This window comes from Catharus ustulatus, chromosome 4 (genome assembly GCF_009819885.2).
Source record: "Catharus ustulatus isolate bCatUst1 chromosome 4, bCatUst1.pri.v2, whole genome shotgun sequence".
Taxonomy (NCBI): Eukaryota; Metazoa; Chordata; class Aves; order Passeriformes; family Turdidae; genus Catharus; species Catharus ustulatus.
The window spans coordinates 36,100,428-36,115,395 of NC_046224.1; the positions used below are offsets into that span (position 1 = coordinate 36,100,428).

Consider the following 14,968-nt stretch of genomic DNA (forward strand, 5'->3'; position numbering starts at 1 on the left):
GTTGCCACATGATTGTAAGGCTTTGCAGAGCAAACCTGTGGAGATTATAAATATCACATCCAGTGGGAGTGGTGAGCATAAGGCCACAAAGAGGACTGTCTTCCCTTTTACATAGTTCACGTAAATGTAAAATAAAACAGTTTTACAAACAGAAAAGAATCTATCCCAAATAAAAGGGAGAATAATGAATCTGTTAATCTGAAATTAATATGTTTGCTGATTTGTTTAAAGAAAAAATATTTCACCACAAGGACAGTAAAGCACTAGAGAACATTAGGGAAATTGTGCATGTTTGGTTTCACGTTGGAGAGTTTCAAGGTGACTAGACAAACCCCTGAGCAATCTTGTACGAACAGAGTAATAACCTTGCTTTGAGCAAGACTGGATTCTTCTGAGCTCTTTACCACTTGAAATACTGTGATTCACTGTTTCCACTGCTCTTGAATAATCGGGAAATTACTGATTAAATAGGGAGGTCACACCTTAAAGTAAGAGCTCTCTTTGCTGGTCTTCCTTCCCATGCTTGCACAACCAAAGGCCTGAACAACCCATGAGCTGCTGCACTGCAATGCTTCTGGGGAAACGCCATATGATATAATCCAGGATTTGTTCCTTGGATTAGTTACTTGTATCAGCATTTTCCTCTGGTACCTGACTTCATTTAGCCAAGTGTTGTATACCTGTAATGATAATCATTACTGCAGGGGATCAATTAACATTATTTGTGTAGTGGCAGCTCCTGATTGCCCCAGTGATGGGCATAGCCCTATTTTGCCACTGTGTAAAAAAAATGTGATAGCAGCCTCAATCAGGCTTGAAAGCATGGTGTCATGCACCAATACTTACTTCAATACTTACACAGATCCATTCATTAAGAAAAAAGTGCTTCTTTAATCATTGACCGCAGCTGAACCTGCAACTAATAGCTACAGGAAACAAACTACATGTACAACAATGTTATACACTGCATTCTGGCATTACAGAAGTCATGACTAACATCTCTAAATATGCACTACCAAAAATAAATGTAAACCCTTAATCAAAAACCAAAAACATTTTTTGGTTGTTGCTGTTGTTAAGACAAATGGACATTATCTTTAAAAGACATATTGATGTTTACAACTGTCATACAGATGTCCCAAGGCATGATCCAAGCTAAATACATGCAGCTTTCATTCAGACTACTAATTCCATGCTCTTTACAAATTATCACAGACCTTCACAACAGGTAAGGCTATAGTCTTTTGGCGAAAAATGTGTAACAACCAACAGAACATCATTATTTGAAGATATCCTTGAACTCCAACTTACATTCTGACTACATTGCACTGTTTTGTGTTTAAAACATTACAATATTAACACAGTCTGGTAACCTTAAACTGACACCTGTCTTGCAGATTCATGAGCCTCCTGGTAAAGATGCACTTCATTCCCAGATTGACTGCTAAGTCTTCAACACTTCTGGTTTCGTTCCTCAAGGGGATATGTCTACTTTTGGCAGAGAGGTATGATGGCAATTTAGTATCCATTTGTACAGGTCAGCTCAGATCTATCAACATATGTCTATCCAGAGAAACAGATTTATTTTTTTTACAAGAGCAACAACATATTTTAGTGAGGTCCTGGGAGAATGTAGGCTAAACATATGCTTAAGTATGCATTCTCCCTCCAGGTTACAAGGTGCTTAATAGATAAAGTGCTGTGTAAGTGATCATGCCTCTCTTCTCCATTTTTTGTGCATTTTTGACTGGTCTGTAAACTGTGGGTTCAAGACAGTCCCCTTCCTGATCTTTTGTTTGTGATCAACACTGTTTCAAACAGAGCTTGAATCTAGAAAACAGAAAACCAAAATGCCCTCTGACTACCCCCAAATAAGTAATAACAAGGATTTGTATTGAAATAATAAAATCTAAATTTCATTATTCTGCTACCCTAAGAATGGGGGCAAATTGCCAGTGATAATGCTATGCATATTTATTTTTTTCCTTCATAAAATGAAGATAGAAAAATTCAGACTAGCTGAACTAGATTAGAAACCTGATCTAACTATGATCTTTAGAAAGTCTAGCACTCTTCCTGATTAGACTCTCAGACTGGATCATCAGTCTCTGGGACTGTGAAATACAACATTTATAGTAATGTCGATCCTTACCATTGTGGTGACTGAAAGCATTTTAAGTGACTCACCACATGTGAGAAAAAAGAAAATAAACTTTTTTTTTTTTTTTTTTTACAGCCCTGTGCCATTTGTAGATGGAATGTTGGGTGCCCAACTTGGATAAGTATAGAGATCAAATATAGGCACTATCCATGTCATAATTGCAAGCATAACTACAGCAACTCCGATGATGTTGATGCCCAAGCCAGCTTTCACCTAAAGAAGAGGAAAAAGAAAGCAGAAACATCCATCAATATACTGAAGAAAAAAATTTAAATGTCAAAAATCCCCTTTAGGACTTTAGCTTAAAACTCACCATGTCCATAATAGTTAAATGACCATATGAAAACACAATGGCATTGGCTGGGTTTGCTACAGGAAGCAAGAATGCAAAGGAAGTACACAAGGTAGCAGGTATCAAAATGAAAAGTGGGTTCACATGAATGGCTTCAGCCTACCAAAAAATGAAAGAGAGTACAGCTGTCAATGGATGCATTTGCCAAATTAAATACAGAAATACAAACTTCCTATATTAAGACAAATGAAATGTGAATGGAACTGCCAGTTTAAACAAGAAGAAATCACCTTTTTTGGTAACTCATTTTTTAAGAACATTTCACAGGCACAAAAAGCAAAAATTCTGGAAGAAAGATGATAAAGCTGAATTTGTATGTAATACATTATTGGTGATCCAGATGAAGGGTGTACCCTCAGTTAAGTTGTGAATGACATTACGCTGGGTGGGAGTGTTGATCTGCTGGAGAGTAGGAGGGCTTTGTGGAGGGATCTGCACAGGCTGGATGGATAAGGTTCAACAAGACCAAATGCTGGGTTCTGTGCTAGGGTCACAACAATGCAGCACCACAGGCTGGGGGCAGACAGGCTGCAAAGATGCTGGGTGGAAAGGGACCTGGCTGTGCTGGTTGACAGCAGCTGAATATGATCCAGTCTGTGCCCCGGTGGCCAAGAAGGCCAAAGCCATCCTGGCCTGTATCAGCAATAGTGTGGCCAGCAGGACCAGGTTTGTCCTTCTGTGCTCAGCACTGTTGTGACCACACTTTGAGTGCTTTGTCCATTTTTGGGGCCCTCCCTACAAGAAAGACATTGGGGGGCTGGAGTGTGTCCAGAGGAGGGCAATGGAGCTGGGGAAGGGTTGGGAGCACAGGTCCTTATGCGGAGCAGCTGAAGGGACTGAGGGTGTTCAGCCTGAGGAAAGGAGGCTCAGGGCAGACCGTATCACTCTCTACAACTCCCTCAAAGGAGGGTGGTGGGGGTCAGTCTCTTCTCCCAGACAGCTAGTGATAGGACAAGAGGAAATGGCCTCAAGCTGCACCAAGGGAGGTTCAGGCAGGACATCAGGAAGAATTTCTTTAGTGGAAGGGTTGTTAAACATTGGAAGGGACTGCTCATGGAGGTGGTGGAGTCATCATCTGTCGAAGTGTCCAAAAAACAGTTGGACAGAGCACTTCGTGTCATGGGTTTTGGCAAAGTGGCTATCAGTCAAATGTTGGACATGATGATCTCACAAATGTTTTCCAACCTAAATGATTCTGTAATTCTGTGAAAAGAGGAGTAACATTTCATTGAAAGAAAGAAAAAAGGCATTAGTACGTTTCAAAGCTGGCCAAGAGGAAAAGCTACAGACAGAAGACAATCACGAAGTTTTTGAAGAAGAAAGAATCAAATGTTTTGATAAAGATAATGAGAAGAAGGAACAGAATTGATCTAAGAATAGGCAAAATTAGAATTACATGCAAAGATCATACATACAGATCTATTAGCCCTCTCCTCTCTTTGTGACAAGCTGCAGTGTTAATCATTTTTGCTGAAGATGCAGTCCTGAAGAAGCCCTATGAGAACTGTCCTTTCAAGAGCTTCAAATATTCACAAATAGTAATGACAGCATCAATTTTCATATGTTGAACTGTACTGTTTTTTTCTGAGGTATTTTCTTACCAGTGACTTGTATGTTTTGGATTTGTGCTAGACGCAGTGTTGACAATACAGGGATGTTTTTCTTCTGGCTGAGCAGAGACAAAAGGCCAGACCAACACACACAGACCAAAGGCCTTTTCTGTTTTTCTCACTGCCACACTGATAAGGAGGCTGGGGTGGAATTGGTAGGAGACACAGTTGGGACAGGTGACCCCATCTGACCACGGGATATTCCATACCATACGGCATCATGCTCATTGTATGAAGCAGGGTGAGTTTGGAGTGCTGGCATCAGGTAACTTTAATGTATGATGGGGCCCTGCTCTCCTGAGATGGCTGAACAGCAGCCTGCCCAGGGGAAGCTGTGAATTAATCCCTTGTTTTGCTTTGCTTACGCGTGGGGTTTTTGCTTTCCCTGTTAAATTGTCTTTTCCCTTTCTAATTCTGTCCAGGACCCCACTGGCGCAGGAGTGAGTGAGCAGCAGCCTGTGGCTTGATTGCCTTCTAGGTTTAAATCATGAAATGAGCTTCTATCTAATTTTACTGATTTTTCAGCATCTCTTAGTAGAAACACCTAAAGCAACCAAGTATCCAATGTGCACTATAGTACAGCAAAAAACCTGCATGAAGTATTTTATTGAGACTTTTAAAACTGCTTCTTTGAGCGACTGCATTATTACATGGATGATAGAATAGGTTAAAAATAAGCTTGTTATACTCACCAAAGGAGATAGTATTGGCAAAAAGATTGTGATAGTAGCTGGATTGCTGGCTACTTCTGTTACTGAAGTGACAATAAGGCAAGATATCAGGATAATCAGCCACAAGGGTAATGATCCTAGAGGGGTCAATTTATTTGCTACCCACTCAGAAAGTTTTGAAACCTGCATAAGGAATATGAGAACATGATTATGTTTTTAATAAGTCACTGAAAGGAAAGTTTTAAAAGCTATATAAAACACAATAAATATGTATATAACACACTTCACTTATTGCGAAGTATTCAGTAAAAGAGAAAAATCTGAAATATTTTCCATATTTCTACCACATGTTTTTAAGACCATTTTTCTAATTCAGTGGTGCCCTATGAGAGCCCATGCAAACTATATTCCATTTATTTATATTTGTATGTTTGAGATGGTTAGAGGAGTCTTAATCAGAATATGGTAATATGATTTATTAGGCTTCATTAACCAGAGTCTAGGTCCAAAGCTGTTTGATTTTTTTCTGGAGTAGCCATTATGCTCCACATGGGAATTATCTCAGTGACATTAACTCTAGGGCTTTGAAAATAGTATGTCTTCACAACTCCTGCCCCCATTAGGTTTAAATTAGATAAGAAACAGTAGTCATCATTGAGCATAGTCTTGGAAGACATAGGAAACTTCTTTTCCCCTAAAACTGCTTTCTGAACACCGTGGATATTTGTCACATTTATCCTATATTGCTACGGAATAACTTGCTAAAACAAGAGATAAGTGTGAATTCACTGCATGTCTGAATTGCTCCTGATTGGGTCACATTATTTGTTCAGTATCTTCTATAAATTGCATTACCTCGCAGCCGTCTGCCAGTGCAAACCCACCACCAACAAGAACAGCTATTTCCCAGGGCATGCATGACTGAAATTCCTTCCAAGTAATCAGTGGAATGTAACCAAAAACAGCTAGAGAAAAAAAATAAAAAATATATAGTCTTCCAACCAACATTTAAAAACACATTGACAAGCTCTTGAAATAATCTTTCTGGGGAAGTACTTGGAAAAAACTCAAAGACAGAAACCTTATCATTAGAACATGAACAAAGTCTCTTGACAGAAACAACCTGCATTCCCTGGACAGATCTTTAACTGGGGAAAACTGCCATGGCCTGGAGACATTAGAGCTGTGATGATTTTCATCAGGGGAGCACTGGCCCCTTTCCCCTCCTCCCCTGTTGTGGAAGACAGCTGTGGGATATCAATGAGTTTAATCTACTCAGTAAAACTGTGCTATTAGATAGATTGCTGAGCAAATGTTGTTTCACTTAGGTTCTGACCTTACATTCTCTGTCAACCCCTAGATCCCATTGTCTTCAGCAGCACAACAGAATGCATAAAGAGGACAAGTCAGAGGTGTATTTTAAACAAAAGTTTCATTTTGAAGAGAAAAAATTGCATGTTAATGAATTAATGTACAGTTTTGAGGTTTATAGGGTGCCCTAATCCAGCAGTAAGATTTCCAAAACATAGCCTAGCCCTGCCCCATGCAGTCCCATTTCAAAGCCCATGGCAGTCAGTGGGAAGGTGCTTTCTACTGGTGTCCATGGGCTGCAGGCAGCAGCTTCCTGCACAGCACTGGTTCCTGCTGCTCACACTGTGTAATTGTTGGCACTGACTTCGAGGCCAGGGATGCTTTACACCTCAGTGCTTTATACCCTCTATTAAGTGCTTTATACTCTCCATTAAGACATTATAATTTAATGTCTTAATGTCTAATATCATTAAGGCATTATAATTTAACAACATTCCTCTAACCAGTGCAACAAGTTACATTTACAGTAGCATCTTAGATACATTATTGTAGTAAAACCGACATCAAAATATACTCAACTGTTTTCTCCATTCGATGTCCTAGACAATGTTTTTGCTGGAATAATAAAGAACAGGAGGCCTATCACTAAGGCAGCTGTTGAATCTGTAATATAGCTTTTATACCTAAGGAGAAATTAACATGAAAAAAAACACATAAATATATATAGCCACATATATAGTCAGGAGAAGGAGGGGAGGAGAGAGGAAGAGGATAGAGTAGCAGAAAAGTTCACATTCTGCTGTGGACTGACCACAACCCTCTATTCCTCATCCCTTGCACCATTAGGTGTGGTGGAAAGAGGTAGAGGAGTAAGGAATGAAGAGTCATTTTGAGCCTGGTAAAAAGAGGAGCGGGGGGGAAGTGTTTTATTTTTTGTCTTTGTTCCTCACCATCTGACTCTATTTTTAATTTGCAGTTAAATTAATTTTTTCCCTTATCAAGTCTGTCTGTAATGGCAACAGATAAACAATCAGTTAACCCTGTCTTCATCCTGACCCACAAGCTTTTTGACCTTATTTTCTCCCCTGTCCTGGTGAGGAGAGGCAGTGAGGAAGTGGCTGCGTGGGCACCTGGCAGACAATCAAGGTCAGTTCCTCAAATCTATAGAAATTTTTGGTACAGGCCTTATAAATTCATAAATAAACATCTTGAGTAAGCATGTGTTATTTTGCCACAAAGGAGTAAGCCGAGGGAGGGGGATATTCAGGAGTAGCTGATGCTTAAATAACCAGTTTTCACAGTTTAATGATAAATTTAATACTTTCAATATGCTCTGCAATAGATTTAAGAGGCCTTAAAGAGCACAGTGCATACCTTTAAAGGCCAATGCTTTTGTAGCTGAGGAAAGGCAGTAGAGCTTTATTATCATCCTCCTGTGGCTATTATTACTAGGGTCACAGTCACAAGGGTCATGTTTGGTTTGGTCATTTCCAGTGCCTAAGAAGTGTTTGCACTACTGTTTCTTAAACTGCTTAAATATCCTTCTAACTTGTAAGGCGTAGCCCCAGGATCAGGCAAGGTACAAAGCTGAGCTGTAAGACCATTTTAACACCTCCAAGTCTGTTATGCAATGTTAGCTGGTGACATATCTCAGTCTGTCTTATTTCAGTCAAGATGGTCATTAAAATGAGAAATTTTACTGAAGAAAGCTAAGCAAACATTTTCTTAACCTTGCTATTTTTTTTCTATTTTCTGCAAGTTCGTCTTTAAGATTTTCTGAACCAATACACCAATATATTTGTTCTCTCAGCCTCAGACCATATGCTTTCTAAATATTCAGCTACAGTATGTCCAATAATAACTTCCCATCAGATCTTCCCAGCAGCTTAATGTTTTGTACTGAAGCAGAGCTTTTCACAGAAAAGAAAAAAAATTCTCTCAGTTACATGCTACATATACCTAATCTGATGTATCCCTTTGCTTTGTTAGGTGAAATTTTAAAAAAGCCTTAATGTGTAAAGGTGGCTTACACCGAAACCAGCATGATTTTAGATAACGCTGTCACAAAATGAAGATGCCACAGAAGTTGAAGTGATTCTATATTTTTCTGTCTCCTGCTTCCTAGTGTCTGCCTGCAAAGAAGATACATTTTGAAAAAAAGTTTACTATATCTTTATGGTTTCTTAAGGCAGGAGGTTCTGACTGTAGATCATCTTTAGCCTAGGCAAGATGTACCAGGTCTAGAGATCCAAAATCTCTTCCTCTTGGATCCTGTCCTACATTCTTTTAAGACTTGCTAGAAGTTTTGAAGGAGAGTGAGATCTAGATACAGAAACAATCCATGCTGCCACTTTCCTCTAGGCAGCTCCATTTTCATATAATGGTTGAGTTTGAAAGGGACCTCAGGATGTTGTCTGGTCCAACCCCCTCTGCTCAGAGCCCCCTACCCAGGACTATGTTCAGACAGTTTTTTAATATCTACAAGGATGGAAAATCCAAAACCGCTCTGGGTCATCATCACAGGTAAAAAACATTTCCTGATGTTCAGGAGGGATCCTGTAAGTTTAATTTTGCACCCATTGTCTCTCGTCCTGTCACTGAGCCCCACTAAGAAGAGCCTGACTTTCCTCTTTGCTCCCTCCCCACATAGTTTTAAACATTGTCAAGGTGACCCTGCATCCCCTTTCCTGCAGGGATTGTTCCTCCCCAGGTGCAGGACTTTGCACTTTAGTTGAACTATGGAATGCAAATTTTTGCTCACAAACTTATTATTTCTGATGCAAAACACCATTCTTCAAAAACCTGTTTGGGACACACACAACATCCTACCATCAGTCAAACTATTATGATGACACACACAGGATGCCATTCCAAACAGAAGCTTTTCAATCATTATCAAATTATGATAATGACTTTTCAAAGTTTTCAAAAGTTTTTTTAAGCCTATGGTTTTTAATTTTTTTTAAAGCCTATTTATCCAAGTTGTAATACAACTGCATATACAACATCCACCTGCTTATAAGGCAAATCTGACTGAGCTATAAGGAAAAAAAAAAACTTGATTCAGGAGATCTCATAATGAGATCATTGTAGAGAACATGGCTGTGGCCAAAAATACATAGTGGTCCTGTATTAGAAGTAAAAAGAGCAATAAATTATGAAGGAAAAAATACAGTACATTCAGGCAATAATCTGAGGAAGAGTGGGGGAAGCCCACCTTGCCTACATGAACTGCAATCAGCTGCAGCTCAGTGTTGGACTTTCTATTTCTTATGAGGCTCATAAACCCAAACACCAAAGGCCAACCTGGAACTCCTCTAATTGAAGCTAATATCCTACAGCCTGGAATCAGACCAGGACATAGAAGGAAACTGCTGTAGCAGAAGTGATGTGTGATCTGTGCTGTCAACAGATGGGGAGGAAACAGACATTTTTACCCTGTGCTGCTCTCTGTAGTGTTATACAATATTTATTAAAACATCCTGCCGTCTGCTCACAGAAGGAGGAAACGGGTGCAGGGTAGGACAGCAAAGGAAGGATTAATCTTTAATAAACATACAAGTTTTTCTTAAGAAAAATTAACTGGTAGAGGTAATGTATTTTTGAAAGGCATCTGATAAGGCTGAAAATAATGGGCTCTACTCAATACTGCTACAGCAGAACTGGATTAAAAATCTGCTGACAGTACAAAAAGTAGCACTTAAAAAGTATGATGGTAACATAATTAAATAGCAGTATTTCTGCTGGGATTTCTAAATCATCATTGTTTGCATATTAAAGGAGTATTCAGTAATGTGAGGATGCACACAAGGGTCTGAGAACATGAACAGGGGTGGTGAGAGTGATGAGAAATTTTGCTTGAAACAGATTTAAGCATTTCATTTAGTTCTTCAAGCAAAGCTTGGCAGGTGATATACTCACAAGATACATATACTTTTAAAGAACTGAAGAGTTTTTAATCCAATAGAGAAAGACAAAAATAGATGGCTGGAAGATTCAGACCAAAAGTAGTATGTTAGTTTGTCTTTTTTAGTTTGACAACAAACATGACTATCAAGGAAATTAGCAAATTCCAAAATCTGTGGAACCTGGGCTTTGCCACCCAAACAACAAGCCTCATTTCTTTTTGGAAATTCTGGTTCTAATAAAAAAAAATCCTATTGGGTTTAACACAGAACAGGGCAACTCCTTTGATCTTCAGTATGTTAGAATAAAGGATCAGGCAGCCCTTTCTGGTTTAAGACCCTGAGGTGGTGTAATTCTCACCTAATAGGACCCACTCACTAGTCTAGGGGTAAAATTGTGGCTTTTCATAAGGTAAAAGCTCTTTTCAGGTGGCACAATTTCTCTCAGGCCTTCTTGAGACTGTGGGATAAAACCCTGTGAAAAGCAAGTGCTATCAGACTTTTGTAAGGGTAGAGAATATTTCCTTGTAGTAGTTTCCTGTACCATATATAAACTTTAAAAGTTGTACACATCCCTATCTCTGTACTTAAATCCAAAACACCGAGCAATTTTATGTGCAGAGGCCTTAGGGAACAAGGCCTGTGTAAGAGATGTAATCCAGAATTCAGTTCATTGCTACAAGCCTCTTGGACATCACAGTGACAGAAATACAGTTCCTAAGATCTGAGGGATTTTTCCCATTTCTTTGTTGTTGCTCTTATTTGGTTTGGGTTTTATTTCTAAGTAAACGCCTTGCTCACAGCTGTACCTGTGCTGACCCTATTCCCCACTCATGTACTTTCACTGAGAAGTTTTTGTTTCTCAGAAAGTATTCACCTAATTTACTGTTTTTATGCCTGTTAATATACTTGATTAATAAATTAAAGCTATCTAGAAATAGAGCATGAATGGTAAGAAATGCTTTTTTTCCTCTTAAAGTGGGTAAGGAAAGCTTTGTTTTGCTTAAGGTTACCTCACCCAAATTACAACGTAATTCTGCCTAATGTGATATGACACATGCTTGTAGTTCCTTCCAAGAACAACATTAGAGGGCATCCACAAAGTAACATCCCTGTGCAGAACCTGTAACCCTGCTCTTTTTTGAGAATGTTCTGGTTTTCTCTACCAATAACAAAATCCTCAGACAATGATAACCGGCTTCAGAGAGGAATATGTAGCTCTCTGGATGGAAAAAGAGTAATTTCAACCATAAGTCCCATATTTGAAAGGATGTTTACAGTGCCTGTTTTTCAGTTCAATATGTAACTCTTTAAACAGTGCTGGGTGAGCACTGGGTGTTAAGAGGAATCAGGAAGAGAAGCCAACCCAGCCTGATTGCTTAGCTAGCTGATTGCTTAATTAGATCACCACTCCAAAACCCTTTCAAGAGTATAGTTTTTCATAACAGACAGCGATCATCAGCTCTGCTGTTGTTATAAGGTAAAAACAAACATTCTTTTTCATTTTTTCTGATGATTAAAAGTAAAAAATTTTAAAACAGTCTTAGTTTTTAATACACTTTTTAATGGTATTTTTTGCACAAAATAATTCTGTGTCACACTTTAAATCTTCAAAGTGTTACAATTATTCCTTGTGACATCCCCTCCCAGACTTTTTGGAAGAGCACTGGGAAGGTGTGCAAGTGATAGAAATATAGTTAGAGAGAGAAGGCATGACGTATGTGTGTTCACATCTAATTTATCACAAACACACAGGAAAACAAAATGGAAAATTACCCTCCTAGTCCAGAACTGGCCTTTGGGATAGTCAGTAATAAATGTTAAATCCATAAGGACCTAAATAGCATTAAATCCTACTTGTCCCAATCCTGCAACTACTTCCCACCACTCCAGAACAAAACTCAAAACTTTATGACAGAAAAACAGAACTGAAATTACAGTAATTACAGCAATAGAAAAGGAGACATCACAGTAATATAAGTTCCTGCATGACTACCTGGTTACTTAGGGAAAGAAATCCAGGTGATCTTGGAGAAGTTGCAGCAGAAGGCCAAAAAAGTACAGTAGTTTCACGAATACAAGCCGCACGGATTATAAGCCGCACTTCCGGTGCCTCGACAATGTTGCTGTCTTTGTCAATAGATAAGCCGCACCCCGAATATTAGCCGCACTTTCGTTCGTCGCGAGAATCCGGGCGCAGCTTTCACAAATTGGCCAATTAGTAACAGGATCGCGGCATAGCGGGCTTTACTGGCTCGGGGCGGGGCCAGGAAGGCTCGGCCCGCTCATGGTTGCCGACGGGGCCGGGTAGCCCAGCTCAGCGCCACGGCTCGGCGGGGCTGGCCGGGTGGTGCTGCCGCCGCCGCCGGGCTCGCTGGCCCCCCTCTCCCGTCAGCACCGCCCCGCTGCCGCGTTCCCTAGCCCTGTCGGCGGCCTGCCGCCGCCCGGCTCGCTGGCCGCCGCCGCGTTCCCTAGCCCTGTCGGCGGCCGGTCGCCGCCGCGTTCCCTAGCCCTGTCGGCGGCCTGCCGCCGCCCGGCTCGCTGGCCGCCGCCGCGTTCCCTAGCCCTGTCGGCGGCCGGTCGCCGCCGCGTTCCCTAGCCCTGTCGGCGGCCTGCCGCCGCCCGGCTCGCTGGCCGCCGCCGCGTTCCCTAGCCCTGTCGACGGCCGGCCGCCGCCCGGCTCGCTGGCCGCTGCCGCGTTCCCTAGCCCTGCCGGCGGCCTGCCGCCGCCCGGCTCGCTGGCCGCCGCCGCGTTCCCTAGCCCTGTCGGCGGCCTGCCGCCGCCCGGCTCGCTGGCCGCCGCCGCGTTCCCTAGCCCTGTCGGCGGCCGGTCGCCGCCGCGTTCCCTAGCCCTGTCGGCGGCCTGCCGCCGCCCGGCTCGCTGGCCGCCGCCGCGTTCCCTAGCCCTGTCGGCGGCCGGTCGCCGCCGCGTTCCCTAGCCCTGTCGGCGGCCTGCCGCCGCCCGGCTCGCTGGCCGCCGCCGCGTTCCCTAGCCCTGTCGACGGCCGGCCGCCGCCCGGCTCGCTGGCCGCCGCCGCGTTCCCTAGCCCTGTCGGCGGCCGGCCGCCGCCGCGTTCCCTAGCCCTGTCGGCGGCCTGCCGCCGCCCGGCTCGCTGGCCGCCGCCGCGTTCCCTAGCCCTGTCGGCGGCCGGCCGCCGCCGCGTTCCCTAGCCCTGTCGGCGGCCGGCCGCCGCCGCGTTCCCTAGCCCTGTCGGCGGCCGGCCGCCGCCGCGTTCCCTAGCCCTGTCGGCGGCCGGCCGCCGCCGCGTTCCCTAGCCCTGTCGGCGGCCTGCCGCCGCCCGGCTCGCTGGCCGCCGCCGCGTTCCCTAGCCCTGTCGGCGGCCGGCCGCCGCCGCGTTCCCTAGCCCTGTCGGCGGCCGGCCGCCGCCGCGTTCCCTAGCCCTGTCGGCGGCCGGCCGCCGCCGCGTTCCCTAGCCCTGTCGGCGGCCTGCCGCCGCCCGGCTCGCTGGCCGCCGCCGCGTTCCCTAGCCCTGTCGGCGGCCGGCCGCCGCCGCGTTCCCTAGCCCTGTCGGCGGCCGGCCGCCGCCGCGTTCCCTAGCCCTGTCGGCGGCCGGCCGCCGCCGCGTTCCCTAGCCCTGTCGGCGGCCTGCCGCCGCCCGGCTCGCTGGCCGCCGCCGCGTTCCCTAGCCCTGTCGGCGGCCGGCCGCCGCCGCGTTCCCTAGCCCTGTCGGCGGCCGGCCGCCGCCGCGTTCCCTAGCCCTGTCGGCGGCCGGCCGCCGCCGCGTTCCCTAGCCCTGTCGGCGGCCTGCCGCCGCCCGGCTCGCTGGCCGCCGCCGCGTTCCCTAGCCCTGTCGGCGGCCGGCCGCCGCCGCGTTCCCTAGCCCTGTCGGCGGCCGGCCGCCGCCGCGTTCCCTAGCCCTGTCGGCGGCCTGCCGCCGCCCGGCTCGCCGGCCGCCGCCGCGTTCCCTAGCCCTGTCGGCGGCCGGCCGCCGCCGCGTTCCCTAGCCCTGTCGGCGGCCGGCCGCCGCCGCGTTCCCTAGCCCTGTCGGCGGCCTGCCGCCGCCCGGCTCGCCGGCCGCCGCCGCGTTCCCTAGCCCTGCCGGCGGCCGGCCGCCGCCCGGCTCGCTGGCCGCGCCGCGTTCCCTAGCCCTGCCGGCGGGCTGCCGCCGCCGCCGCTGGCAGGCATGCCGGCCGCCTCGCTGCTGCGTTCACGTACTCGCCGTGCCGGCGGGCTAGCCGCTGCCGCCCCTGCCAGGCTCGCTGGCCGCCCCCTCCCGTCTGCACCGCCGCCGCGTTTCCTCGCCCTGGCCGGCACTGCAGGCCCCCGCACCGCCGGGCTCCCCCACGCTGCTGGCCCCGATTCTGCTGGGCTTCCCCCGCTGCCAGGCAGCCCCACCCGCCGGCCTTCCTGCTTCTGCCATGCTCCCCTGCACTGCTAGCCCCAGTTCTCCCGGGCTCCCCCGCCCTGCTGGCTCAGGCTCTGCCGCCCTCCCTGCCCCGCCCTGCTGGCTCAGGCTCTGCCGCCCGCCCCCCACACTGCTGGCCCCGCCTCTGCCAGGCTTTCCCACCTCTGCCGGGGCCGGCCGGGCTCCAGCTTGGCTTGGGGCTGCCGCGGGCTCTCACTTCCGTGTTGGCAGCTTTTAGAATTTTGTTAATAGATTAGCCGCCCCGGAATATTAGCCGCACTTCCGGGTTTCCACCAAAATTTTGGTCAAATTGGTGCGGCTTGTATTCGTGAAATTACTGTACAATGATTCTTGGCTTTTTGGTGTTTAGTTGAACTATGACTTTAAGGGAGTTATGAATGAACAGACAGTAATTTATATCAGTAATTTCAGCTGTTAAAGCAGGGGATGTTGGCATGTATGCATGTCAGTGTGCTGTTACTAGGGGCAGTAGTTGAAAAAATTCCAACCAGATTTATTCTATAAATTTCACATTTGATGGAAGTGGGCTACGTGGCATCAATTGTTATGCATTCTCCCTCACCATATTAA

The 14,968-nt window shown here is 45.7% G+C and overlaps 1 protein-coding gene and 1 long non-coding RNA gene across 3 annotated transcripts in view; one reads left to right on the top strand and one right to left on the bottom strand.

Moving 5' to 3' along the window:
* Positions 1-2,436, top strand: part of LOC116995858 — a 31,057-nt gene extending 28,621 nt beyond the window's left edge. Inside the window, exons 4-5 of one of the 2 annotated variants that reach the window (XR_004417790.1) lie at positions 1,398-1,505; positions 2,237-2,436. This is a non-coding gene — a long non-coding RNA (uncharacterized LOC116995858). The other variant, XR_004417789.1, reaches the window with a different exon arrangement.
* The window catches only part of SLC13A1 (solute carrier family 13 member 1), a 42,643-nt gene continuing 29,905 nt past the window's right edge, over positions 2,231-14,968 (bottom strand). The window contains exons 12-16 of the mRNA XM_033058921.1: positions 6,685-6,788; positions 5,650-5,759; positions 4,816-4,977; positions 2,475-2,612; positions 2,231-2,374 (exon numbers count right to left, since the gene is read on the bottom strand). Coding sequence (XP_032914812.1) covers positions 2,231-2,374; positions 2,475-2,612; positions 4,816-4,977; positions 5,650-5,759; positions 6,685-6,788 — 658 coding nt within the window. The remainder of the gene's footprint in view (positions 2,375-2,474; positions 2,613-4,815; positions 4,978-5,649; positions 5,760-6,684; positions 6,789-14,968) is intronic.